General features: G+C 53.2%; 2 protein-coding genes across 4 annotated transcripts; one reads left to right on the top strand and one right to left on the bottom strand.

Annotated features, from left to right (window-relative positions):
• Positions 1-1793: 1793 nt before the first annotated feature.
• ELAVL1 (ELAV like RNA binding protein 1) lies at positions 1794-20596 on the top strand. Of its 3 annotated transcripts, none has more exons than XM_085517467.1 (7): positions 1794-1893; positions 4211-4394; positions 7306-7409; positions 7679-7832; positions 9387-9612; positions 19587-19775; positions 20171-20596. In XM_085517467.1, exons 2-7 carry the CDS (start codon positions 4223-4225, stop codon positions 20211-20213), a joined length of 888 nt encoding a protein of 295 aa, XP_085373593.1. In that variant the 5' UTR covers positions 1794-1893; positions 4211-4222; the 3' UTR covers positions 20214-20596. The 3 variants fall into 3 exon arrangements, with proteins under 3 accessions (XP_085373593.1, XP_015741974.2, XP_015741975.2); XM_015886488.2 differs by lacking the exons at positions 19587-19775; positions 20171-20596 and adding exons at positions 11611-11724; positions 12776-14396; XM_015886489.2 differs by lacking the exons at positions 19587-19775; positions 20171-20596 and adding an exon at positions 12776-14396.
• On the bottom strand, positions 20587-26736 carry LOC107325529 (excitatory amino acid transporter 5-like). Its single transcript, XM_015886484.3, has 11 exons — positions 26203-26736; positions 25410-25489; positions 24976-25188; positions 24815-24857; positions 24008-24230; positions 23606-23705; positions 23226-23459; positions 22505-22699; positions 22161-22295; positions 21926-22025; positions 20587-21825 (listed from the first exon to the last, which is right to left on the bottom strand). The coding sequence occupies exons 1-11, from the start codon at positions 26377-26379 to the stop codon at positions 21688-21690; spliced, it is 1638 nt and encodes a 545-aa protein (XP_015741970.1). The 5' UTR covers positions 26380-26736; the 3' UTR covers positions 20587-21687.
• Positions 26737-26785: the final 49 nt, after the last annotated feature.

The following is a 26785-nucleotide window of genomic DNA, read 5'->3' as shown; positions in this document are numbered from 1 at the left end:
AGGGGTAATTAGGGGCAATTAATTGGTGATTATTGCATAACTAGGGGTAATTAATGGGTAATTAGTGGTAGTGGGGTAATAGTGGGTAATTATAGCGTCATTGTGGGGTAATTAGGGTTAAACGGTTGGAATTAATGGGTAATTAGTAGTAATTGTGTGTGTGTAGGATGGGTATGGGGTCTATGAGGTACTTATGGGGTCTATGGGGTACTTATGGGGTCTATGGTGTACTCATGGGGTCTATGGGGTAGTGATGGGGTCTATGGGGTACTGGTGGGGTCTATGGGGTAGTGATGGGGTCTATGGGGTACTCATGGGGTCTATGGGGTAGTGATGGGGTCTATGGTGTACTCATGGGGTCTATGGGGTAGTGATGGGGTCTATGGTGTACTCATGGGGTCTATGGGGTAGTGATGGGGTCCATTTGACCCCACGGACCCCATTCCCACCCCCTGACCCCTTCCTGACCCCATCGCCATTCTGGACACGCCCACCCTTGTAGCCCCGCCCCCTGTGACCCCGCCCCATTGCGCTGTGCAGGGGGCGGGGCCTGTCCCCGCCTCCCGGGCTGTGATTGGTCAGCTGCGTCTGTGGGGGCGGGGCTTAATGTGGAGCTGCGTGGGAGTGGGATGGGGGGACTATAGGGCACGTGGGGGGGGATGGCAGGGGGTCTATGGGTTACTATGGGACATGCTATGGGGCAAGGTATGTGAGAGAATACGTGGGGTTATGGGGTGTCTATGGGGCAGGTTGTGGGGTGGACTATATTGGTATAGTGTAGGGGCTGTGGGATGGGATTGGGATATTCAATGGGGTGAGATAGGGATGCTCAGTGGGACAGGGTATGGGGTAGGTATGGGGGGTCTGTGGGGCAGGGTGTGGGGATCTATGGGGGTATATGAAGGGTCTGTGGGGCAGGATATGCAGGGGGTGATGGAGAACATATGGCCTGGGGGGTCTATGGGGCAGATTATGTGGTGGGTGATGGGGGTGATGTGGGGATATGGCTGTAGGGCAGGGTGTGGGTCATGTGGGGCTGTGGGGTGGGTATATAGGGCAGGTTATGGGAGTGTACAGGCAACGTATATGAGACAGGGTGTGGGGACTATGGGGCAGAATACGTGGTGGGCTACAGGGGGGTTCTATGGGGTGGGGTGTGGGGCAGCCTATAGAGCAGGGGATGTGTTGAACATGGGGTCTATGGGGCTGTCTGTGGGTCAGCCCTCACAGCTCCGGGCCTGGGGCTGAGCGCACAGTGACAGCGATGGGCTCCAGGTCCTTCCTCTTCAACAGAGGGCAGTGCTGTGCGCTGTGCTCTATGCTCTGTGCTTTATGCTCTGCTCTATGTTCTATGCTCTATGCTCTGCTCTATGCTCTATGCTCTGTGCTCTATGCTCTGTTCTATGCTCCATGCTCTGTGCTGTGCTCGAGGTCCTTCTCCTCGTCGCCCATGTGCAGCGCTGTGCTCCGCTCCCCGCCGGGCGCTGCGCTGGGCTCCGTTCGGCTCCATTCGGTTCCGTCCATCTCACCCCTCACAGCACCGATCCCGGTGCCGTGTCTCCCTCCTCCTCCCGCCGTTCCCATTCCCGTTCCCGTTCTCAGCCGTTCCCGTTCCCATTCCCATTCCCATTCCCGTTCCCGTTCCCGTTCCCCCACCTCCCCCCGTTTCCCCCGTTCCCACCCCGGCTCGGCGCCCCTCCCCCCGCAGCTCGCGGCGGCCGGGTGACGGACGGCCCGGCGGACCAATGAGACGCGGGACACGTGCGCGCGGCGTCCAATGGCGCTCGGCGGGCGGGGGCGGGGGGGCGTGTCCGGCGGCGCTGCGAGCGGCTTGTTGTGCGCGCTGCGGAGCCGTTCGAGTCCCGCTGCACCGCCGGGCCGGACCGGAACCAGGTGAGAACGGGCCGCAACCGGACCGGGAGGGGACAGCGAGGGGAGAACGGGCGGAGGGACGGGGAGGAACCGGGAGGGAGCGGGGAGCGGCGGGGAGCGGGGAGGAGAGGCCTAGAAATGGGCCTGCGGGGGAGAACAGGGCCTGGGGGGGGAGGGGCCCGGGGAGGGAGGAGCCGATGGGGAAACGGGGGCGGGGAGGGGAGGAGTGAGGGGAACGGAACGGGATGGAACGGAACGGGATGGGATGGAACGGAACGGAATGGAACGGGATGGAACGGAACGGGGATCCGCTCCGTGCGGGTCGTGGCGCTCCGTACCAGCCGCGTGGGCCGAGCCCGGCGCTGCGGATGATGATGATGATGATGATGATGATGATGATGATGATGATGATGACCCGGCCGTGATGCGGGTCATGGTCCCGCGTGTCCGATGCTCCGTGACCGGCCGCCCGGCGCCGTCCCGCTCACGTGCCGTGTCGCTGCGGCCGGTCACGGCGTGGCCCGGTCCGGGAAGCAGCGCCGACACCGTTCACTTCCAGCCGTGCCACGTGCCGGATCCCAGCGGCTCCCGGTGTGTCATTACGGGCGGGGCGCAGCGCCGCGGCCGGTGCTTCCTGGGCTCGTTCCCTACCGGCCGGTTTCTCTTTCGGCTCCTCGTGCCGCCGCTCGGCCCTGCCCTCGGTGTCGCGGTGCCCTTCTTGCCCTTCTTGCCCTTCTTGCCCTTCTTGCTCTGTTCCACGTGTGGTCTCCAATGAGGCCTGTCCAGCAGCCCCACCATTGAGCAGTAGCGCAGTGCAGTTTGTTGTTTGCCTCTTGGTCTGTGGGAGAGGGGGAACGTCAATAAGCATCGTCCCTCTGCTGATGAACGAGGAGGGCAGGGCTCTTTGTATGGCCCTGGGCTCTTTGTATGGCCCTGGGCTCTTTGTATGGCCCTGGGCTCTTTGTACGGCCCTGGGATCCTCTTTGGGGTCAGCTGATGTTCTTCTCGTAGAAGAGCAGTTTCCCTCTCAGGTTCTGCAGTGGCTGATGTGCTCACAGTGGCTGCATCCAGACCCGTGAGTCCAGCAGTGGTTCTGTGCCTTCGTGAGCCTGTAGGTGAAGGGAGGATGCAGCCGAGCTCTGAGCTGCTGGTGGCAGGAGCAGGAATCCTCCCTGAGGGCGCCCCTGGTTTGTCAGTTTCCATCCTTAGCAAAGTTGTGAACCAGCAGAGCCCTGGGTGCTGTGTTTATCGCTGTGTTTATCGCTGTGTTTATCTCAGGGAGGTGGGGGGGAGCGTTGCAGTGTGATGGAGGCTGCGGTGCAGTGATTCCATCTGATGGCTGATGGCTGCCCACGCTGCTCAGTGCCACGTGCAGGTCTGGGAGCTCCGCACTCAGCAAAACACCTTCCAACAACTCAGTGTGTTGTGAGCCTGGGCCGGCACCGTCCCAGCACAGAACAGCTGGGAGGGACCTGTGCTCGCTGGTACAGCTTTGCAGTGCAGCCGAGACGGTCTGGCAGCTTGGGATGCAGAAGTGAGGAGCATCTTGTTTGGCTCCTGGCTTTGCAGCTTCTGTCCTCTGTCGTTAGCTCTCGTGCTTATCATGCTGCAAATAAAGCATCTTAGAGCTGCTGGCACAGCGTAACTGCTTCCCTCCTGCCCCGATTTCCCACTGCCTCCATGGAGCAGATACCGGCCCTGGGGGTGGGATGGGGGTTTGCTGCTGTTGGTGCTTGAGATGTAGAAATGTGGGGCTCGGAGGCTTCTCAGTGCAGAGCAGCAAAACCCTTCTATGGTTTACTTCGTTCCATCCTCACAAAATAAAGGGTTTGGTTTCAGTGTGTGCTGGGCTGTGGGTTCTGAATTCACACAGCTCTGGTGGTGGTTTATTCCCAAACATGTGCTCAGATATTTGTTTGGTTCTCTCCCATTAAGAACATTGACTTTCCCATGCGGTGTGAAGCAGACGCTCGCTGTTACTCAGTAGATGTTGGAGAACACACTGAAATCTCCCCTCTGTGCCAACATTCCCTCTCTGGATATTTGCTTTGTGACTTGAACCCTGCTGCTGTGACCGTTGGGTTTGTGGTGCTGTGCACTAAGAGCTGCTCCATCCCTTTGCTGTTCTGTGCCTTGCAGCCCCCTGAAATGCCGTTTGAAGGAATGAATTCTTCTGGGAACGTCAACAGAAGCAGATCTGTTTTGCAGGGTGGAAATATGTGTGGTTACAATTGCTTCTTGTCTCAATTGAAGGCTCCGACGCGCGGCAGGTGGGGGCAGCTGGGCCCGTTCCGACACAGCCCTGCAACTCATTAACGTGGGGCTTCTCTCTTTGCAGATCCGTTATAAGATGTCTAATGGTTATGAAGATCACATGGCTGAAGATTGCAGAGATGACATCGGCAGAACAAATCTCATTGTGAACTACCTCCCCCAGAACATGACGCAGGATGAGCTACGGAGCCTCTTCAGCAGCATCGGCGAAGTTGAATCCGCGAAGCTGATTCGGGACAAAGTTGCAGGTATGATACAGGAGCAAAGCAGTCGGACTGCATGGAGCCCCCAGCACTGCTCACATGGGGGCAGTTTGGTGTGGGACGTCCTTGTGTTGCTGTGTGATCCCAGCACTGATGTGTTGCTGTTCCTCAGGCATTCCTCCTGTCAGCCCTTCAAGTAGGATTGTTGGTCATTGCTTTAAAAACAACGGGAGGAATGGAGTATTTCATTAGTGAAACATCACATGCACACACAGGAGCTGGGTCTGTGAGCTCTGGGTGGCTGCAGGAGCTTCCTGGCCGTGCTGTAACCCTCGCGCTGTTGGGCTGTGTGTAAATGGTGGTGATCCCTGTTCAGATCTTCCTTTGGTGCAGTGGGAGATAGGGGCGGTTATTGCAGTGAATGATGGTGTGTCACTGACTTATTGTGCTCTTGAGAGTAGAACTGGATAACAAGAGATGGGAGATGTATTTTCTTAGAGGCTCTGTGTGCTCATCTGAAAGCTGTGCTGTGCTGGTGGTCCTTTATCATGATGTGTGCCTAGGGACAGCATAGGAGAATTCTACATGAGAGTAATGGCATGAAATGCAGACTTTTAGAGCATGTGGGTAGCTGAGCTTTCAGCCTGGGTGTTGTTGTATGGTTTGAGATGCTGAGCAGTGGAGACTTGCCTTGGAGGCTGTTTTGCAACAGCAAAAGTCTTCTATTAACAAAACGCACAGGGCAGAAGGTCCCCTCTGCCTGATTGATTGCAGCTGTTAATGATTGAGTGAACTCACCTCGGCCTCCTGCAGAGCTGCTGCATCGATGACTGGCTGCTGGAAGCGTGGCCGAGCATTTGCTTTGTCAAGCCGGGGTAACTTCATTTTAATGTCTACATTAACCATAAGGAGAAGTGCCCTCCCAGCTCCCACTGGTGGCAGCAGCGAGGTGAGCTGTCGGTGTCTGCCTTCTCCAGTTCATCCTCCACGTTCCTAAGTGGTTCCAGACATGAGTTTGCTTCGGCTGTGAAGGTGCAACCAGCAGCTGAGCTCTTGCAGCCAGACGCGGCGCCGTGCTCACGTTTGTGTTGGATGTTGCACCTCAGTGGCTCAGGGTGTTGCTCTTTGTGTCAGACTTGAAGGCCAGCAGCGGCTCGGAGCCCCGGGGGGGACGTGAGAAGGTCACTTCCCGATATAGTGTGGCACAGTGTCAACTCGGAGATGTTGCTTTTTGCTGTTGTGTCTCCCGGCCGTTTTTAGTTATTGCTGAGGCCTGCACGGCATTCCTGGAGTCTGACCTGCTTGAGGAGGGAGTAATGTGTCTGCACGTGGGATAAAGGATGTGAGCCATCAGAGTGCACCGGAGCCTATTCCCATCAGCTACTGAAATGTGGCCATGGCCGTGCACACGCTGGGAGGTGATGGCAGAGTTCTGTGCGGGTTCTGCACGTTGCAGTTGTGGAGCTCAGAGCTGCTCACCTGGATCAGCAGCTCCAGGACAAAGCTCTAATTCTGGAGAGGCCTGGAGCAGAGCGGGCATTCCAGGGTGACTTATTGACCACAGCTCAGCTGTGTGTGTGTGTTAACCCATTGCTTACAGGAGCAGCTCTAACAGAGTTCTGAAATATTCTTGTCACCTGGAACACATTCAAGTATTCTGTTCGCCTGAAATTGTTCCCTTCTGCATGGGAAACAACCACAGTGTTGTGTGTCACTGTAATTGGAATGCTCTGATTATGTTATGTAATGTTACCTGGAGCTGGAGGACAGCATTTCCACAAGAGCAAGTGGGTATAAAGTAAATAGGGATAAACTCAGAGCTGCCTTTAGAAAGGGAGAGCTTTGGAGGGGGGGTTCCTGGGATGCGCTCTCAGGTTGGAGGTGCTGGGGTGAAAACGCAGCTGCTTTCCCTGTGAAGTTCCTTCTCTCGGGGGGCAGCAGGTACAGTGTGACTGCAGGGGCTTGGCCTGGGCGGTGACTTTTGGTCCCATGTATCCATGAGCACTGTTATGTGTATATGAGATAAAAACAGAAGTAAGTAGCTTAGCCTTCCTTGTCACTGATCTCAGACAGCGCATCAGCACTTAAGCCATCCAAGGCTCTGCAGGACAGCTGCTGGCCAAGGAACAGCAAATTCCTCCTGTATTCTGGGGACTGAATGCAAGAAAGCAGGGAATGCTGTTCACCTGCTCTGCAGTGAGTCCCAGAACACAGAGGGCAGCTTGGCAGGGTGATGCTGTGCTGAGGAGCTCAGCCCCAGCATGGCAGGCAGCGCTGTGGCTGCAGCTCACCTCTCCCAGGGCTGTCCTGCATCTTGAGGGGCTGTTTGCAGAATCAGGGAAGAGAGGATGGCTTCTGAGGTCTTCATTGTGTTTGTTTCGTATCAGAGTAAGTGGGTGTCAGCACGTGCTCTGTGCTGGTGGGGGTGTTTTAATGTGTGCTGTGAGGGCAGGGTGCTGCTCCTGCACGAGGGGCCGACTTGGAGTGGATCTGTCATCTTTCAAGAGCAAGTATGGGAATTAACAGGGGCTGTTTATACAACGAAATGGGCGACGTGACGTTAATTGGGTTTAGATGAGCCAGTGATATATTGCATCTCACAGCAAAGCACAGGAAGGCAGAAATGTGCCAGGCAGCTCTTTCTTGCTGCAGAGCCAAGAGGGGCCAACAGACCAGAGAGCCCCTAAATGGGCAGCCTCCATATTCAGCCCTGAATTTACAGCTGATGGGTCATTGTTTGAGATGAACTTTCTCCGAGGGGTCTGAAGCAGCAAATGAGAGCTTGGAGTTCTTTCATGCAATGCATGCCAACCTTGGGAAAGTCCTTTGGTGTATTTAAATATTGCATGATGGATTATGTTGGAGTTCCTTTTCCTCCTTTGCATTTCGTCCCGTTTTGGTAGCCATCACTCTCTTTGGCAAGGGCTGATTTAAAGTGGTATGTTCTTCCCTGCAGGACACAGCTTAGGCTATGGCTTTGTGAACTACGTTACAGCGAAAGATGCAGAAAGAGCAATAAACACACTGAACGGCCTCAGACTGCAGTCAAAAACTATCAAGGTAGGACATACAGGAGAGTCTATGGCAGCAGCATTGTAATATGATTGTAATCAGAGTGCTGGTTGGGTGGTGGGCTCTGGTGTGGGCATGACTCCTTCTGCCCTGGCAGTTTTTTCCCCATCCACCTTTCCTGATCTCCAGGAGATTAAACAAAAGAAGCTCATGTCGTTCAGTGGGGTCTAAATGTGACGGCTGATGACAATAAGCTGCTCTCTCCATTTCAATAGACCCTCTTCTGTATTTAATTTCAATGGTTGATCTGTTTCAAGGTTTCCTATGCTCGTCCAAGTTCCGAAGTTATCAAGGACGCTAACCTGTACATCAGTGGGCTCCCGAGGTCGATGACACAGAAGGATGTAGAAGATATGTTCTCACGCTTTGGGCGCATCATCAATTCCCGTGTGCTCGTGGATCAAACCACAGGTGGGTCCGACTGCCTCGGCTGGGTGGGACTGTGATGCACGGCACCTCCTGCCCCTCCTCAGAGTCTGGCTGTTCCTGGGCTTATTTAAGATAGTTTGGTTCATTTATAGCAAACTGTGGCACCTGGGATCGGCCGCTGACTCGATGGGGATGTGCTGCCCTTTTCTGATGTGGTCTTGGTTTTGTTTCCTGGTTGTTTTTAAGCATAAGGAATGACTTAGGCTGCTAAGCGCCGTGCTGGGCTGCAGCCTGAGCTCCTCACTTGCCATGTTTTGACCAGCAGTTGTACCAGGCTCAGCTGCTGCTTTGCCACATTTAATTCTTACAAGCACGGGTGAATACTGAGCTCCAGGTAGAAACACCAACATGTTGCCTCCTTTATGCCAACCTGGAATTCACTCACACAATTTTTTGATGCTTAAAAACCACCTGAGGTGTTGAACGATCCTCTGTGGTTACTGCAGACCAGAAGAACGAACCTCAAACGTGAGTGACTGCCCTGGAATTTACTGCGTATTATGGCTTAAAAACAAAACCAAACCAACCACCACCAAAACACCCCAAAGGACAAAGAAATGACTTTGTTAATTGCTGAGCTCAGGAGGGACCAAAGCTGACTTGGTGTTACGGATGTGTTTTCAGTTGTGATTTCTTACCTCATGATTTCTAACTGTATGACCAAATAGTTTGGATTATCCTGTGACCTGAGCACGCTGTGGTTTCTCCAGGAGCCCATCTGTCACTTAGGAATTCAGAAAGTACTTCTGCAAACAGACCTTGTTGTTAATAATGTGTGCACTGCATCAGAATAACAGATAATTGTGGAATTAGGGTAATTAGGTGAATTTGTACGTGGAACCACGCTTGTCTGTACACATTAGTTAAGGAGCAGCTTTGATTGCTGTGATGAATGGACTGCAGTTCAGAGTGGGCAGTCAGCAGCTCCTGGTGAGATTCACCTGACTGTGAAAGTCTTGTGCATCTTTATTACAGAGGGCTAAACGCCTTATGTTACAGCTCCTGCCGTGGGCTGCAGGTGTGCCTTAGGGCTGGAAAACTGAAAATGTTTGGAGAATAAGGGCCAGTTTTGTGTTTGCAGGTGGTTTCTGGTGATGCAGCCATCAAAGCCAGAGCGAGCTTTGTGGTTGCTTTGTTTTTCTCCCCTTTGTGGGGTTCTTTCTGGGGCAGGGTGGGGGGATTAACTTCTAACGCCTTCTGTTGCTGGTAGTGGGAAATGTCATTCATGCTCCAAGCCATGGAGTTTCACCACGGGTTCCCTTTGCTTGTAGTGCACGGCAGGAGCACATTGCCCTGCCTGGCAGCGCTGGAAGCAGCGCGTTGGTTTGCTTTGTTCCTTGGTTTGTGTGGTTCTGGGGCTGCTGATGGACCAGCAGGAATCGCAGACGGCTCCAAAGATCCGACTGGAGCCATTTTTAAGCTTTTGATTTTTTACTTTCACGATTTTTTTGCGTTTATCCTGAATTTCATTTCTTTCTTTTGTCGTTTTGTTTGTTTGTTTGTTTACTTTCTTTTCTTTATCGCTTTGGTTAAAAGGTTTATCCAGAGGGGTCGCATTTATCCGGTTTGACAAAAGGTCAGAAGCAGAAGAAGCAATTACAAATTTCAATGGTCACAAACCCCCAGGTTCCTCCGAACCCATCACGGTGAAGTTTGCAGCCAATCCCAACCAGAACAAAAACGTGGCCCTGTTGTCGCAGCTGTGTCACTCACCAGCCAGGCGGTTCGGAGGGCCGGTCCACCACCAGGCGCAGAGATTCAGGTAGGTTAGGAGGGATCCTGATGTGCCGAGTCTCCTCGCTGCGGCGCTGTGCAGCGTGATGTAAATGGATCGCTGAGTTAAAAGAGGATGACAAGTGAACCCTTACCTGTTAATCTGGTGTCAAAGGCAGCGCTGTGAAGGCACAGGAAGCCGCGTGCCGCTGCGGCTCAGCGCATTGCAGGTGCCCATCTCAACAGATCCCCATTCTGCAGTCCCTGTATCTGAATGCAGATAGAATTCGGCAACTTTAATTAAAGCTCTGAACCGTTGGTTCCAGCAGGGGGGGGAAATGAGTGAATCGCAGCAAGTTAGGAACACAGTGTGTCTGATGAAGAGGTCGGGCAGGGTTTCTATCTCTGCCTCCCCCTCGTGAGGTTTGGGAGTTGGGGTTGGAACTTGATCCTTGAGGTCCCTTCCAACCCGAGCCGTTCTATGGTTCTGTGATGCTGACAGTTACAGCCGTTGATGCTGTGTTAAAGCTTAGGGGCCATGGCTCAGGCTGGGCCTTGTCTGCTTTCTGGTGTGTACAGAGCCTGATGAGATGATAAGCTGCCCCCAGAGGGCTCAGCCTGTAGAAATGTCACCTGTGTCCTCTGCTCCAGAGGCTGAATGCTTCAACTAGCGTTTTGATTGCGCTCCATCTCATTCCATCATACGATGGAAGGTAAATCCAGGATTAAGCCTTTCATATCTCTAATTTATAATGATTAATTTCCTACAGATATTGCTCAGATCCTTTCCTGAACATTCCACTAATCCTTTCTGGTTCCTGCAGTGTTTGTGGCTTACAGCTCACGTCGGGGGCTGGCCTTCGTGGGCAGCAGATCTGTGTGTGTTGGACTCTCCAGGAGTCCTGAAGGCTGAAAGCTCAGCCCTCAGCCCCCAGCTGCCCTGTGTACTCCTGTATCGTTCACCATTTTTGTACCACAGGGATGTTTTTTGGAAAATCAGGGAGGAAAAACAGCAGCACAAAAAAGGGGTTTTGCTTGCTCTGATAAACCTGAAGCATTTCTGTGACTCAAAAAGCTGAAAGGGGGAACTTGTTTGAAAGCAGTTGTGCTGGCAGCGCAGCGGTGCTTACTGCTTCCCATGGCTCTGCACGTTATCATTCTGGATTTGTTGGCTTTCGAGCCCCATCTCCTTTGCAGCGTGTGTTGTGGTGGGGTCTTGGCCTGGGGCTTTGTAGCAGGCAGGTGCTGCTGGAACCAACGCTGCGTGGCTCTGAGCTCAGGGACTCCCTGCACACAGCGACCCAAGTCTGGTGATCTGTTGAGATGAACCTTGTCCTGGTAGGAGTTAAGATGAGGAGATCGTTACTCACCCGGAAGAGTTACAGAGTTGAAAAGTGTTGGGGGAAAAACCAACCAAACAAAAACCTTCAAGGATACGAAGCATGCCAACAGAGGAACGTTTTCATATGAAAGCAAAATAAATGCTCAGTAGATGTCACAGAACTACGTGGGTTAGCGCGTTTCATTCGCGTTCTGCTCATCTTAACCACTCTCTCAGTTTCACTGTAGTGCAAGGATTCCCAAACTCGGATGTGCTCGGGGTTGGCCAGCAGTGGCAGCAGCAGTGAGTACGTGCAGCGTGAGCTCAGGGGCGGCCATGCCAGCAGCAGGCCGGGCTGCAGGCAGCAGCGTTGCCGAGAGGGGGGGGCTGTGCCCCCGCAGGCTCCCCCTGGGCCTGAAGGGTCTCCCAGCTCAGCTGCCCTGGGAGGTGAGCTCTCCTGGAGAGCCGGGGCTGCGGGAGGGGGCCGAGCTGTTCTCTAAGTGTGAGCGCACCCACCTGCACGCAGCGCTGAGCGTGAGCTGGCTGCCCTGCCTCTGTGCGTGCCGTGCGGCTCTGCTCCCTGTCCTCGTTCACGCTGCCATAAGCCCTCTCTTCTATACGAAGGCAGCTCCTGTCTTAATGCAGGGTGAGGAAAAAGTCAGGGGGAAGTGTTGGGCGCCGCGTGCCGTGCTCGCTGCCCAGACATGCGTTCCCTGTTTCCTCCAGGTCAGCAGAGAATCAGGATCTGCCACCGCCATGTCCTTGGCAGAGAGCAGCACGTGTACCGCATTTAAGTGGTTTGCATATCACCAGTGGTACACCACAGTTTGGGAACCCCTGGTATAGTATAATTATATTTCTACAATCACGTGGCCTCACATTTTTATATAAGACATAAGCAAAAGGGATCGAGTGGAGGTTTTCTGCTTTAACTTTCACATTTCCTGACCTTTGAGCGCTTAGCTGTGCAACCGTAATATTGCATTAAAATGTCCTAAAGCTCTGAATGTCCAGGATGGGGAGCAGGAACAGAAGGTTAGAGGGGTCTGATGTGTGGGTTATGGGAGAAAAGCAGATAATGCAAAGCAAGATGTAGCAGAAAGTAATTGTTTCTTCTTACTCAGGTGCCAGAGGGTAGATTTAAGGAGGGCAGGCAGGGGGTTGTACGGTACCCAGCTCAGTCAAGTCAGAGTTCAGGGTATGGAGTTGGCATGAAGTGGATGAGAACCGTAAATGCTTGGTACAGAAAACCATGTTCTTAAAACTCGTTTAGTAATCTGATGTATGAAAACCACTGCAGTTAAGATAAACATACCTGGAACTGGGGAATGCTAAACTGAAATGTCAGTGCTGGAGCTGGAAGTGTGAGGCAGCCTGGCTGCTGAGGGTGGCCTGGGGGAGCACCAGCATTGCCTTGGCTCTGTTCTTGCTCTGATGCTCCCAATGTGCTACTGCAGAGCCAAAAAACAACCAGACCCCCCCAAAAAGGGTATTGGCACAGCGTCCCAGAGCTGAGGGTGGCTGGGGGGGGGGCAAGGTGGGCTCTGGGGAGGGGCTGCACGTTGCCCCACGCTCCTGCAGTGCTGCACTGGGCTCCAAAGGTCTCTGAGTCCCTTGTGAAGGTGATGGCGTAAACTTGCCTTGGGACGGTACCACGGTGCCTGTTTCTAAGTAGAGTTCCCTGTAGGTAGAAGTAAAGCACGTGGAATGCTTAACGTTTCTCCTGGCAGCTGTCAATGTGGTTGACTGTTAATTTGAATGCGTAAATGTTTCTTTCTGGCAGTTTTGATATCCATGTAGAAATTATTCGTTGTCGGTCGCTTCCCGTTCAAGTTGATTTGCTGAATTGAATTGAACTTTTACATGCAATATTGTGCTTTTTATTTGCTAGGTTCTCTCCTATGGGTGTAGATCACATGAGTGGGCTTTCTGGTGTAAATGTTCCAGGAAACGCATCTTCTGGCTGGTGTATCTTCATCTACAACCTTGGTCAAGATGCTGATGAGGGAATCCTCTGGCAGATGTTTGGCCCCTTTGGCGCGGTTACCAATGTGAAAGTTATTCGGGATTTCAACACCAACAAGTGCAAAGGTTTTGGTTTTGTGACCATGACAAACTATGAAGAAGCTGCAATGGCCATAGCAAGTCTTAATGGCTACCGCCTGGGGGACAAAATCTTACAGGTTTCCTTCAAAACCAACAAGTCCCACAAATAACTTGCTCGTGCTTTTTGTATGGAGTAGATAATGGAGTGACAGAAGTTGAAACATTTTTGTTAGTGTAAAACTCATTTTGCGCCAATTTTCACAAGTGTTTGTCTTAGTCTAAATGAGAAGTGGAAAAGGTTTTATATTCTGGGATGCAACTGACATGTTCAAATGTTTGAAATCCCACAATGTTAGACCAATCTTAAGTTGCTTTAAGTTATTTCATTTAAAAACATGTTAAAAGAAAAAAAAAAGAATAATAATAATAACCATGATGATAACAATCCCCTGAGATCTGAAGTAGATTGCATTGAATCAGACCCTCTGGATGGTGGTAAAATTGAAGCATGCTTTCACTTATGAGACTAACATCTGTTCCATTGAATGTTGTCTGCAAAAAACTGGAATCTCCTCTAAAAACCCTCAGGCTGAATTAATGGATTTGCTTGTTTCTCATGTTGTTTTCCTCACCCATTCTCCCGACTGTCCCCCGACTCGCTACTATGGAAGAAAAGCTGAGAACTACTAATGTTGTAGTTGGCAGTAAATTCGTTTTGCCGATTAATACTCATTGCTACGTGTCGTTGAGGATGACGCTTTATAAAGACGAGGTCTTGTAAGTAGTAGCATGCCAGCATAACTTTTAACACCATTGATGAGGTAAGTTGCACACCGAGCAGCGGCCGTGCTGTCCAATGGAAAGGTTTTAGCAATATTTCCTCTTAGAGCCCAACATTTTTAATAGGAATGGACCAAAGAGTTTCAAAGAAACTCCGGGAAGATTTCAGAGTCAAAATGAAACTCCACAAAAGTGTGAATGTGTCGCTACATTATCGAACCGAATCTCTTCTGTCCGGATATTTAATGCATGGTGCACTACTTCCTGGTACATTATAACGCAGCAAGATGCTCCTTTTCAAAGATCACCATAGCCTGAATTCCTTTGGTAGTTCTATTTTGTAAAGGAAAAAAAAACAAAACCCACTTGTAAACATTTGAGCATTGTATTTCTCGCATCCCTTCTAATGAGTGCTAGATTTTTCTATTTTACTAGGATTTTGTTTTGACAACTAGCTTTACTTATTGAACACTCAGCAGAAAAGTACTTACGACTTGCAAGTTAGATATTAACCAAGAAAACCCTTTGATTTGTAGATCTCAAGATTAATCCCCCGAGTTTTCTGCAGACTGCCTTGAAACTTTGAGTTGTTCTGTTTCTGTTAATTTTCTTTTGCTTTTTTGTGTTTTTTGTTTGTTTTTACTTTTGCATTTAAGAACATTAAATTTGATTTTGTTTTGCTCAAATTTTGTTTTGTTTTTTATTTTCTGTTATTTTTTTGCTTAAGTATTGCACAAAACGTTCAGCTTTCGAGAAAGTGTTTTGTAAGGAGCGTAGTTCCTCTTAAAGAGTCTTAATTTCGTCCTTTGACAGATGAGTAGAAGAAAAAGGGATGTGAAATGAGAGCACCACATCTGTCACATAGAGCCTTTGTTCCACGGGCTGCTGTAACCCGGCGGTGCTCTTTGCTAGGAGGCCTGGGAAGGACTGTCGGGTGCAGGCCCTGTAAGGATGCTGTGCGTGGTAGAGACGTGCTCTGTGCGACCTCCAGGTAGGTTCAGTTGCCAAAAATTAGGGCGAGTGGGAAAACTGGGTCAGTTCTATTGCAGTGTCTCCTTTTTGTGTGAGCCTCAGCCAGTCCCGAGCTGATTCCGGCTGCCTGCAGTGCTCCCATGCCCTGCTGACTTTGCCTTGCAGCGGGGGATCCTGGGTTTCCTTCTTGCAGCAGGGCAGGCAGTCTGCCATCACCTCATCTCTGCACATCACAGCCCGAGAGCGGCTGAGCTCACTGCCCAGCTCTGCTTCTCCTTGCCCAGGTGTTGCTCTCTGCCATTTGCTTCTGGCTTTCTCTTCCACATCTGTTCCAGATGTTTCTGTGCTTATCATCCATTTATCACTTCAACGGAACCTTTTCTGGTGCACAAGAAAAGGTTTTGAAGCGCTGTTGGGATTTCTCCCATGTTACAGCTGTGTGGTGTAGGGCAGCCTTCCTACCAAGTCCCATCACCTCTTGGCCTCCCTTCTTCACTGTTCCACTGGGGTGAACCTGAAGTGGGTCCCAGTTTCCTCTGGTTCTCTCTTGTTTCGTTAAGATTTTTGTAACCTAATGGCAGCTGCTGCTTTAGCACTGGATCTTGTGGAAGATCCGCACTTCCCAAATCTGACTCTGCATCCATAACCATGACAGGCATGTTGCTCTTCAAACCACTGGTTGCTCAACAACAGCCCCGTTCTCTTTAACTTTTCTTGGCGGCTTTTTGGCACCGCTGTCATTTAACTGCTTCCTGATTTCCCCCTTTCCTATTTTTTACTAAATAAGAAGGAAATTCGGGGTGTTGTTTCAGTAGTGCTGTGGAAGTTTCTCCTAAGAGACAGAGATCCCGACTCCTTTGGTAGCTGCTCTGGGAACTGATGCTGGGCAGTTCAGCTGAGCAAAGTGTTGCCTCTTGAGTCAGGAAAGGAGGAGAAAAGTGTCCCGGTAAAATACCAAGAGCTGACGTGGAAGAAGCACTCGCTCTGTTGGCTGTGCTGTTCTCACAGTCAGTGTTTGGCTTTAGCAGCTGAACTCAAGGATTTATTAAGCATATGTATTTGTGATACAGAAGAACTGGGTTCAATAGATCATCCAGGAGGTGTTTTATGGGGTGTCAGGACCCTGAACATGGAACTTTCTCCTTCTCTTACTCAACATCCTTCCATTTCTCTGCTGTTTTCCAACACCTGCTGTGCTTGGCAGCCTGTGGGCTGGGGTTGGCTGTGCTGCTTGGGGCTGCCCCGGCCCTGCAGGGTGGGCCGCATCCTTCGGGGACTGCAGGGTTTCACTCTAAAATGAGACATTGCTGAGCACAGAGCAACACGAGGGTGGTTCAGGGCCGCCCTTAAACCGCTCTGAAGTTGTTCTGGATTTGAGCTGCATTGTGCAGAACTTAACAAACCAACCGACCCACCAAAATACAGCATTTGTTAGGCTGTAAAAAAAAAAAAAAAAAAAGAAAAAAAAGAAAAAAAGAAAAAAAAGAAAAAAAAAACAAAGAGGTTTTCTCAGAGTTTCCTTGCAGGCTTTATTCAGGCTGGTCTTTTCTGATCTGCTGGTTTATTAATGAGCTTTTATTCCCACCCAGTACCTGACACTTGCTTTCCAGATCCCCTGTAGGAACAGGGTGCAGCCCCTGCACAGACGTCCTGTTGGCACAGAAAATACAGAGCAGGGAGCTGCGGTGCTGCTGTGTGCTTTGTACGAGCTGGTAAGGCCCCTTCAGGTGAACAAATGGCACCATCAGAGGGCTCTGACCAGGGGCAGAATCCAGACGGCGTAATGCTCTGCTTTGTTTTCTGCTGGTTCCATTTTGGACTGTCTGTGTGCTCAGGTGCTGAGTTTTTGTCCTTTGAGCTGTGCTGCTTTTCTGCAGTATCTGTGCTGTGCTCTGCCATGTTGAGGGAGGGGAGCTGAGCCCCCCCCCGCTGCCCCCGGCCCCTTCCTGTGCTGGGGAGGGGGTCTGTCTGTAGGGCAGAAGGAGCAGGAGCTGTTGTAGCTCTGTGTCCCCCTGGTGCTGGTGTCCATAGAACCTCTGTGTTGCCATTGCACGGAGCCTGGTGAAGGCAGCGCGGTGGGCGAGCTGTGCAGCTGCTGGCTGTACTGTGTTGTACTCACATTTGTACACAGCAGCTACAAGTAGGAAGGCCTACACTGAGAGCAGGAGGGGTCTGCAGCTGCCAGGGAGGTGAGTGAGCAGCTGGAGAGCTGGTGCAGGTCTTGGATGCTAAGTTTGGGAAGCGAGTGATCCCCAAGGTCCTTCAATAGTTGTTCTCGTGTTCTTTTATCTTCATGTTTGGGGTAAGGTCAATGAAACAAAGATTCCTCACATATTTCAGGGCAGATTTCTTTCTCCCGGTGTATTCTAAACTGGAATAACTGAAGCTGTTTTCTTTGGCGTAGTTTTATTGTTTCGTATGTGCTTAAGAAACAAAAAGCCAACCTTTAGGAACGTCCCCTGCTGAGCTCCTCCACCCGGACAGCAGCTGGGTGGCAGAACAAACCTCTTAGTGCAGCCAGGTCCTCGGGCAGCAAAACCCTCTGAGCACAGGGAGGACTCGGGGGGTTCTATTTCACATTCTGCTTTCTGTGAGGTGCTGCCGGTGTCCAGGGCTCAGCTGCTGGAGTCACATACAGAGCTTTGTGCTATGGATGTGTTTGTCCCAGTGCAAGGTGCTGTGCTGGGGGGGATGGGGCTCATTGCACCGAAATGTGGGGAAGGGACCAAACTGACACCTGGCATAGGAAAACACTGCTCCCTTTGTGCTCCCCCCGTGGTTTTATCACCCTGTGTGCTTTAATGTCACGTCTTTCTGTGCCCTCTGCCATAGCTCAGCACTGAGCACCACGCGGCTGGTTACAACAACCCGCAGCTTAGCTCTCGTCTGACGCGGTTTTTGCACCCACTTCGTTTTCTACTTTGAAAAGAAAGCGTGGAGGTGAACAGCAAAGCTGAGCACGGCCTTCATGGCCTTCCTGCTCCCGGTGCAGCCCCAGCTGCTTTGCCCTGGGGTGGAATCCCCCCTGCAGGGGGTGGGAGAGGGGCTGCCAGTGGAACCTTGAGGGATGGGTGCTGTGCCCGCAGCCCTCGTTCTCCTGTTCCCTATTTCCAAGGGGTTGGGGCGGCCTGTCGGCGGTGCGACCCGCTGTTCTCAATTGGAAGAACTCGGGGCAAACCTCGACCTGCCGCACAGATGACGCTGTTCTCCGCTCCTGGGTTTGGTTTCCCTTTTCCTCTGTAACCTTCTGTTGGTGAATGGATCTGTTTGTGGGACAGAAGGCTTTGCCGATTGTTTTCCGTTCTGTACAGTACCCGGTTAAACATTTTGTATATTCGGCGTGTTTTTAAGTTATTGGTTTGTTTTATATCAAATAATTTATTTTTCAGGTACCGTTTTCATTTACGCTTTGTTTTTACATGGGTTTATTTTAAATAAAGTATGACACTGCTTTCCAAACGTCTGAACCGAATGCAATCCCATTGTGTTATTTTGAGAGCACGCATGTGAAAAATCCCCATCTTAGAGCTGCAGGAATGGGCCCGTTCTGCCCTTCCTTCCATCCAGGTGCTCCAGAGCTGCTTTGTAAAGCTGGGATTCCCATATTGAAGCAGCTGGAAGGTGGGTTGAACACAGCGCCGCTCATTGGGGACCCTGTGGGCGCAGCGTTGTTTTCTTGTGGAAGCGAAGCCTTTGTCCCTCACCCTTCTTTTCATATAAAACTGAATTGGATACGAACAGGATCTTTTTTGTTGTTATTTTTTTGCCCGACCCGTTCCTTGCTGGTTTTGCTCCCTGCTGGTTTATGCCACATCCGTCAGGTTCCTCCAGGGGCTGTGCTGGAGGCCGGGAATGGCAGAACGGCATCAAGCTTTTACTGAGTGCTTCCTCCGTGGTTCCTTTCCTGCAGGGATGGGGGCTGCTTTGTGCACTTTGGAGTTCTGGTGGACTTTGCAGGGTAACGTGAGCTGTGTTTGCAATTGTGGGCGCGTTGGGTTCGCTCTGCTAAAGCTTCTGTTGTGCGTAACAGGATGAGAGCGAGGGGATGAAAGGAGGGCACAGGGCCGGCTTCTTACCTTGCAGGAGTTGTTCTCTTGGTCTCAGGGCGTTTATCCAGCTTCATTAAATGACTGAATGAAATAACAACTGAAGAAGAGCATCAGCACCAAACCAGCCCCAGCTGCAGCCCATCGCTCAGAGGTTTGGGGTTGGTCGGTCGGTATTTTTCATAACCTTCAGAGGGAAAACCCTGGGTTTTGGTGCTGCCCCATCCCCCAGGTCGGGCAGGGCCTGGTTGCAATGGCCTGGGAAGGGTTGGCCCAGTTGGGATGTGCCAGGCACTCACAAAGCTGTGCTGCCAGGCTGGAGGGGCTGCTGCCATCCTGCCCAGAGCTGGAGGTGCCCGAGGCCGGGGGGATCCCTGAGCTGGTGGGGTTGGAACTGAACGGCCCCTCCCCTCCCTTCCACCCCAGCCGTCCTGCAGAAGGCAAATTGCTGCCAGGGCAGCTCAGAGCAGAGCTTTACAGAGCTGCATTCTCAGTTCTTGCTGCTATGGGGATGGCCTGGTCTCCCGGTGCTTACCAGGCCAGTTAACCCCCAGGTGGAGAAAACTGGGGGTGGAGGTTCCCTCCTCATTGCTGCTCTGCTCCTTAAAATATCTTTGTTTTCCTTTTATCCCCCATTTGAGTTGTACCTCTGTTACATAATGCAGTCGATGTTATTTTGTCCGGGTTGATGGCCTTCTCTCTGCAGAGCTGCAGCCGGAGCGTTCCTCGTGCCCATCCAGGAGCAGACAGAGCTTCACCGACTCACATAAAGGGAGCCGTGGCTCCTCGTGCGTCTGAGTAACCAGCAGACCTCCGACCATCCTTTAACCCAACTTCTGTTTGAATGTGTTGGAACAGATCCTGCTCCCAAGCTCAGCCCAGTTCATGCTGCAGAGACCCCAACAGAGAGCAGAGCAGAGCAGGTTTGGCTTGGGAGCAGCGTGGGGTCGCTGTGAGCGGTGCTGGGCTGCGGCTCATGTGCCATGGGAGGAGGCTGTGCTCACCCTCACAGCCCTCAGCGTGGTACTGCAGTTCACGTTGGCTCTGGTAAGTCAGTCCCCGTGCTTCTCTGGAAGCAAACAGGTTTGATCTTGGCCCAATGTCTGTCCTTCAAAATCTGAGCTCTTATTGAGCTGTAGAGTCATGAGGACGTTTTGTAGCAGCAGTGCAATGATGTGACAAGCAGGAGGCTGAGCTTTAAGATCTCAGAATAGCTCCAGACGCCTCCATCTCGTGCATCATCTGGTGGCACACAGCAGCTCTGCTCTTCAGGGAGCGACTCCCGTTTTCTTCTCCCTGGGATGAGGATGCTGTCTGTCATCTCTCTGAGAACTGGCAATGAGGAAATGATGCCTGCTGCTTTTTGGGCCAGCTTTTCTGTTTTATTCCCTGTTATTACAGTATTTCCTGGGCCTTAATGCTCTCATCCTTTCTTACTGCAGGAATGGAAGGAGGAAGGCAGCTCAGCTTCCTGATGGTCTGTGAGTGACAGAAATTGGCCCCGCTCCCCATCCCTGGATTCTGGGCTGGACACCCAGATGCTGCTGGTGGGGAAGGGACATTGGGTCCAAGTTCAGCTCTTGGTGTCCATGTAATGAGTACTGGGCCTGCCAGAGCAGCTCTGCTGTCCCCTCTGATCTCCCAGTTCCTCTGAGTGCGTTCTGGTCTGTGGGGAAGGAACAACGTGAAGCTGATTCGTTTAAGGCCGTGTCCAGGGAAGGAAGAGAGGATTTTCTTGCAGGTACCAGAGGAGGAAGATGGGGTGATGCCCAAGGAGAAGCTCCTTGCAGCAGCTGCCACTTCCTGCTGTTGGTGCTCATAACTGTGTAAAAGCTTAATGGCTCATTAAAACACCACGTTGTCATACAGCTTTATTTTTATCATTGTTTTTGTAAGAACAGTGAGAAGATTCATAGCAGTTCCCATCCTACTAAAAACCCCAAAGTGTTCAAGTGTTGTAGGCTCCAATAAGAGGATGTGGGGAGCTGGTGTGTGGCTGGGAGGTTGGCTGGGGGCCGGTTGGCCACAAAAGCTGCAGGGGGTGAGGGGTGATGGTGCTGCAGGTTGACACTGGGAGAACACGGCGTGTTTTGCAAAAGCAGAGGTGATAAATAAGTGCACAGAGCCGGCCAGCCCCGTGTTTTCTTTCCCATCTGCCCTGATGTCAGGGTGACCCACGTTCTTAAATAAGCAGCACATCCATCTATCCAAACTGCTGCTTTCAGGAGTGAATGTCTGTGTACTGAGAGCAGGGCAGGACCTGTCTACCTTTCCCTCTTCCCCTCTTTCCATTTCCTTATTTCATTTCCCTGTAGAGCTTATCTCTGATCTCTGATGTGGTGGCATTGCAAGAGGTAAATGCATCCAGCACTACATAACGTGTATGAAAGGCTTTTGTGGAGAAGGCTGCCCCTGGCAGCTGTTTTAAGGCTTTCATTGGGATGGGAATTTGAACTTAGGAGCGCAGCTGCGATGGGGTAATGCTGGTTCAGCATCCTGTTCTGCTCAGCTTTGGCTTTGGGCTCTGGGCAAAAGAAACACTTTGTTTTTTGGATGAGAACCTAAAAGATATGCATGTATATGTATATATTAATATGTAATACATAATATGTATGTATTAGCATATATAAAAAGGTTTAAAAATAACTATTAACACCTTATGGCATGCAGCAGATAGAGGCTGCTGCCGTAAGATGACAGCTTCAGTTCCACCTCTGCTGCTCTCTGCTGTCACCTCTTTGCTTTTCCCCAATCCCGAGCAGCCTCATGGAAGGGAGCAGGGCTGTGCCATGACCCCAACTGCTGTAGGCAGGGCAGCCAGTCCGGTCCTGTCCTCAGCTCCAAGCAGCAGGGTAGAAAGGATAGAGCGGGGTTTGCTGCCCCGGGTAAGGCCTTTGTCTCACGGAGCAGCCGTAGGTGGCATTGGGAATGGTTAGCACTGAGGGGGGAGTGCTGCCACCTACACCTGGCAGATGTTGTAGTGCACTCCCATCTGCTCAAACAGAGTGTCCTCGAGCAGATGGATCACGTTGTCTTTGGGATGCAGAAGTGGGGGCTCCGCAGAAGGAAACTTGTCTGTGTCGCTCACTGTGTCTTGCTGTGAGTAAAGATAAAAATGCTGGTTTGGATTTTTAACCAACCACGTTCTTTGTGGCCTCAGGGTGCCCCATGCACCCAGAATAACCACCCGGACGCACCTCTGGGGGCTTTGGGGCAAAGTCTTTCTTGCAGACGTGCTGGATGATGCCAGCAGCCAGCGCGTCCCCGAGGACGTTGGTCATGGTCCGAAATCGGTCCCTGCAGGAGAGAAGTGCTGGGGCTGCAGCCTGTGGACCCATAAGGCATCACAGCACTGGGGATGCAGCCCTGCTGTCCCTGCTGCTGGGATGGCTGTGAGAGAACACAGAGGGGTGTGGAGCAGAAAGGACTTACAGGGCCCAGTCCACTGCAACGATGAGTGTGATGTCGGCTGTGGGCAGCCCCACCGAGGTCAGCACGATGACCATCGTGACGAGTCCCGACTGGGGGATCCCGGCCGCCCCGATGCTCGCTGCAGTTGCTGTTATGCTGAGGAGAGAAGGCTGCAGGGTTAGTGTCCTCAGCAGGTGCTGTGGAAGAGCAGGGTGAGCTCCGGAAGGTTCCAGCACTGCAGATGGCTCATCATGGGCACATCCACTGGTGGAGAGCAGGATGGGATGCATAGAGCAGGATGGGATGCATAGAGCAGGATGGGATGCAGTGCCCGCACCTCCCTGCCCGCTGCTGCTCACACGTACCTTATGGTCACGATCTGCCCCAAATCCAGGTCGTACTCATTGACCTGGGCGATGAAGATGGCAGCGACGGCCTCGTACAGCGCCGTGCCGTCCATGTTGATGGTGGCACCGACAGGAAGGACGAAGCGTGCCACGCGCCGGTCAATGCCGTTGTTTTCCAGGAGACACTTAAGGGTGATGGGCAAAGTCGCAGAGCTGCAGAGCAAGGAGCATCAAGTCATCATTTGCCACAGCATCACCAGGGCTGCCTTTGGAATTACTGAGTGAGCCCTGGAGAAACGTAAGCAGTAATGTTGTACAGGTTGCTGTGCCAACAGGAGCCATATGCATCTCCTCAGCTTACAGCACCTGCAGGACACACGGAGCACACGCTGTTGGCCAAGCAATGTGGCTGCAGTGCCAAAGGGAAACCCAGAGCCCCCCCCAGCACCCCTGCATCCCGGCAGGGAACCACCGCTCTTCCTTCTGCCCATCACAAGATGGGATGCTGTAATAAAGGGGCTGCTGGAACCGGGTGTGAAGGTGCCGTGACAGCGGGGCAGTGCTGAGCATCCCGCTTCCCACTGCTGCCGGGATGGATCTCCTTTAATGTTTTATCTTTCTTGATGTTTGTGGTGCATCTCTTCTGCCACACAGCCAGCCCTGTCTGCCTCTGCACCCCCCCCAAGTGACCTGCCCCCTGTTCCAGCTGCACCCACTTATTTCAGCCACATTTTCATACCTGGAAGATGTAGCCAAGGCAATCAGCAAAGCTTGCAGTATCCCCTTAATGAAAGCATAGGGGTTTTTCTTGGTGATGAGTACAAAGAGCAGCGGTAAGAGCACGAGTCCATGGATGGCCAGCCCTGACACCACGGTGATGGCGTACAGCCCCAGCTTCTGGCCTGTAACCGACGGGTCTTCCATCTCCAGGATCTTCCCAGCAATGAGAAACACGATGCCGAAAGGAAAGTACCTACCAAGGATAGGGGCAAGTGTTTGAGAGCACTAAGCGCTGCAGCAGCCATGGCAGCATTTGGTGCAGCTGTGCTGGACTGAGTCCATTGCTCACTACAGATACGTGGCATCGGCACCAGTGGAACCGGTGACGACCCGACTCACCAAACAGCCATGGAGACGATTTTCATCACGGCCTCGTTCAGACACTGGCACACGTTGACCAGCGGCGCTCCTCGCTCGCCCATCTTCCCCAGGAGCAGCCCTACAGCCCAACACACGGACCTGTGCTACTGGGCAGTACCCGATGTGCAGCACCACGTGCCCTTGGGCTGTGGATGGAGGAATCTGCACAGGGATGGACTGGCTTTTTGCTGACAGCTCCACTGCTGCCCCCGGTGCTGCCCTCACCTCGCTGCCCCCACCCCAGGTCCTCGGATTGGCTCTCGGGTTCCTGATACGCTGAGCTCAAGCTCTTCGCCCTCACCTCTCCCCATAATCCGCCCCACGCTGATCCCATCGCCTCCTACTCTTCCCCCCCACTCCCTCCTCCCCTCCTGCAGGTACCGATGGTCGCGGAGAAGATGACGATCCCAAGGACGTTCATCTCGTTGCTGGTCCCTGGCAGGGTCCTGTAGGTCATTTCAGGAGATGGTGTGAGCTCCAGAAACATGGGACGGTGGATTTCGGGGTTTTCCTCATCCGGTGCAAAGTAAATAAAACTGAGGGACTTCCCTGGGATTGCTGGGAATCGTGGAGACTTCACCACTGGGACAATGACAGTTCGATACTGGGATGGAAGCAAAGCAGAAGTTACTGTCCCGTGGGCAACGAGCTCCAGGTGGGCAGGGAAACAGTGGCTGGGATTTGGGGTGGATCCCGGTGTGGGATGAGATGAGAAAACGTCATGGTCCCTACAGAGAGGCCCCTCCAACCCATCCTGGCACCCCACAGACTCCCCGTGCCATGAGTTCACTGTTCTCCCTGCACCCTGCCCGTCTCTGCCCCGTCTCCTTCAGCCCAAATCTCATCACTCTCATCCTCCTGCCCACACCCCTCTGCCCTGCTCCGACCTCACTGGGACTGGGGTGGGGTTGGGAGGGGGATGGGTTAGGGACAGCGATGGGATGGTTGGAACAGGGATGGGATGGGAATTGGATGGGGGGGGGGGGGGGGGGGGTGGACCAGGAATGGGCTGGGTCCGGGATTGGAGGTGGAACTGGGAATGGGAATGGGGCTGGGAATAGGAATGGGAAAGGGGCTGGGATTAGGACTGGGACTGCAGCTAGGGCTGGGAAGCCAGCACACCACAGCAGGGCCCAACTGCAGTGTTGCAGAGCAGGGAGGCCGGGCTGCCAGGGGCTGGTTGCTCACCTGCTGGAAGGAAGCTTCCACCAAGTTGGAAGGGAACATGTTCCTGGAAGAGAGCAGCAGTGTGGGGGTCAAAGCTGCAGCTTGTGGGGCAAGAGGTGTGTGGCAGCATCCCCGGGAAGTGCCCCACAGCCCCCGCGCTGCTCCCAGACCCCACAACACACCTGATCAGATCCAGCAGCGCGTCGGCAGAGCTGAGCACCACCTTCCCTGCTGAGTAGTCCTCCTTCTGAGCCGCCACGCCAGGGTGGATGCTGACTACCAGGATGATCCCGATGGTCACCGCCATGAACGTGGTCCAAAGGTAATAGGTGATGGTGATCACCCCCATCTTCCCACAGGCCTTGGGCTCCATGGTTGCCAGCCCAGACATCAGGCTGTGCCAGGAAACACCAGGAAACACTCAGCACCCGCTCCCAAACTGATGGGGTCAGCGCTGGGGATCCTGATTGGACCCCCCCCATGTGCTGCAGGTGTAAGAGGGAAAGAACCCCAACCAAACCAGCTCTGCTCCCACCAGCCCAGGGCCTGGCACCCACACCCAGGCAGCCACATGTCCTGTCTCATGGTCCTTTAGATGCAGAAGGTGGTATCTCACCTGGAGGTGATCAGCGGCAGGATCAGCATCTTCAGCATCCTCATGAGCAGCTCTCCAGGAAAGGAGAAGTACTGCTTCTCCTGCAGGGAGCAGAGCGTTGGGAGGGGTGGGAGTGGGGAGGGGTGCACTGGTTGTGGGTGAAAGGCTCCAACTGGGCAGATTTGCCCAGATCCCTCCATCCCTCCATCCTCCACCCAACCTTCCCCAGTGCCACGTGGATTTGTTGGGCTCCCTGGGGCGGGGGCAGCGGGATGCTGCCTCTCTCATGGCCACGTGCATTGGGGTGCAGTGGGATTACACCCCGCTTCGGTTAAGTCAGATCATCCTCGCTGCGGGCAGTAATGCTGCGGGGTGTAATTGAAGTGACAAATGCCAAATCCTCGCAGGTTACGCGGGGCTGAGCGTCCCACAGATCAGCGCTGAGTTAAAACCGCTGTGATTTTAATGGCCCTTTGGGAACAGGAGGGGACCCCCGGGAACCCGGTGTGCTTTGTGCCGGGACTCACCTGGATGCCGAGCACGAGCAGTGGAGGAGCTGCGGGATTCCGGCACTGCTGCCCTGTGCCGTGGGGCGGCCCCGAGCAGGGAGCAGCGCCCAGCGCAGCGCTCAGGGCAGCGGCTGCCTCCCCCCACCCACCCCCTGCAGCCCCGCGGGGTCCCAGCGGAGGGAAGCGGGATTTGGGGCCAAAATACGAAGAAAACACGCCCGTGAGATGCGGTTCTCCCCGGCAGAACATCCCAGCTCTCCGGGCCGATCCTTCCTGCGCTCCCCTCGCTCCCAGCCCGTCCTTACCAGCTCCGTCAGCTCCAGCGCCCGCAGCAGGAAGCCCAGGAGGCAGCCGGTGCCCACGGACAACATGGACAGGGTCAGGAGCCCGTTCCTGCGCCAGAAGGTTCGGAGCTGCGCCCCGAGCTGCGCGGAGCCCATGGACAACGAGCCCAGCAGCGCCGCGCGGGCGCGCTCCCACATGGCCCCGCTCAGCAGCGGCTCCGCACCCCGCGCATCGCAGCCCTCGCTGTGCCAGCCCCTAATCCAGCCCCAGAGCTGCCTCGGGAGCCCTTCCCGTAATGGAAAGTGACGTCCTGCGCTGCTTAATCTGGGCTCGGCAGTGGGTGAGCGCGGGGGGGGGGGTTTAACCCTTCCCTGCTGCCCGCACCCCGCGGGGCCGCGTCCACATGGAGCGCGGATGGAGCGAGGATGGAGTGAGGATGGAGTGAGGATGGAGTGGGGATGGAGTGAGGATGGAGTGAGGATGGAGTGAGGATGGAGTGGGGATGGAGTGGGGATGGAGCTCCGTTCCCAGCCCCGAAGGATCCGTTCCCGGACCCGGAGGCGTCATTCCGGCACTGAATCCATCCCCGTCCCAAAGAACCCA

This window comes from Coturnix japonica, chromosome 16 (assembly GCF_054131305.1).
Source record: "Coturnix japonica strain WE chromosome 16, WE-NBRP24, whole genome shotgun sequence".
Lineage (NCBI taxonomy): Eukaryota > Metazoa > Chordata > Aves > Galliformes > Phasianidae > Coturnix > Coturnix japonica.
This window is presented reverse-complemented; position numbering and strand designations above follow the sequence as displayed.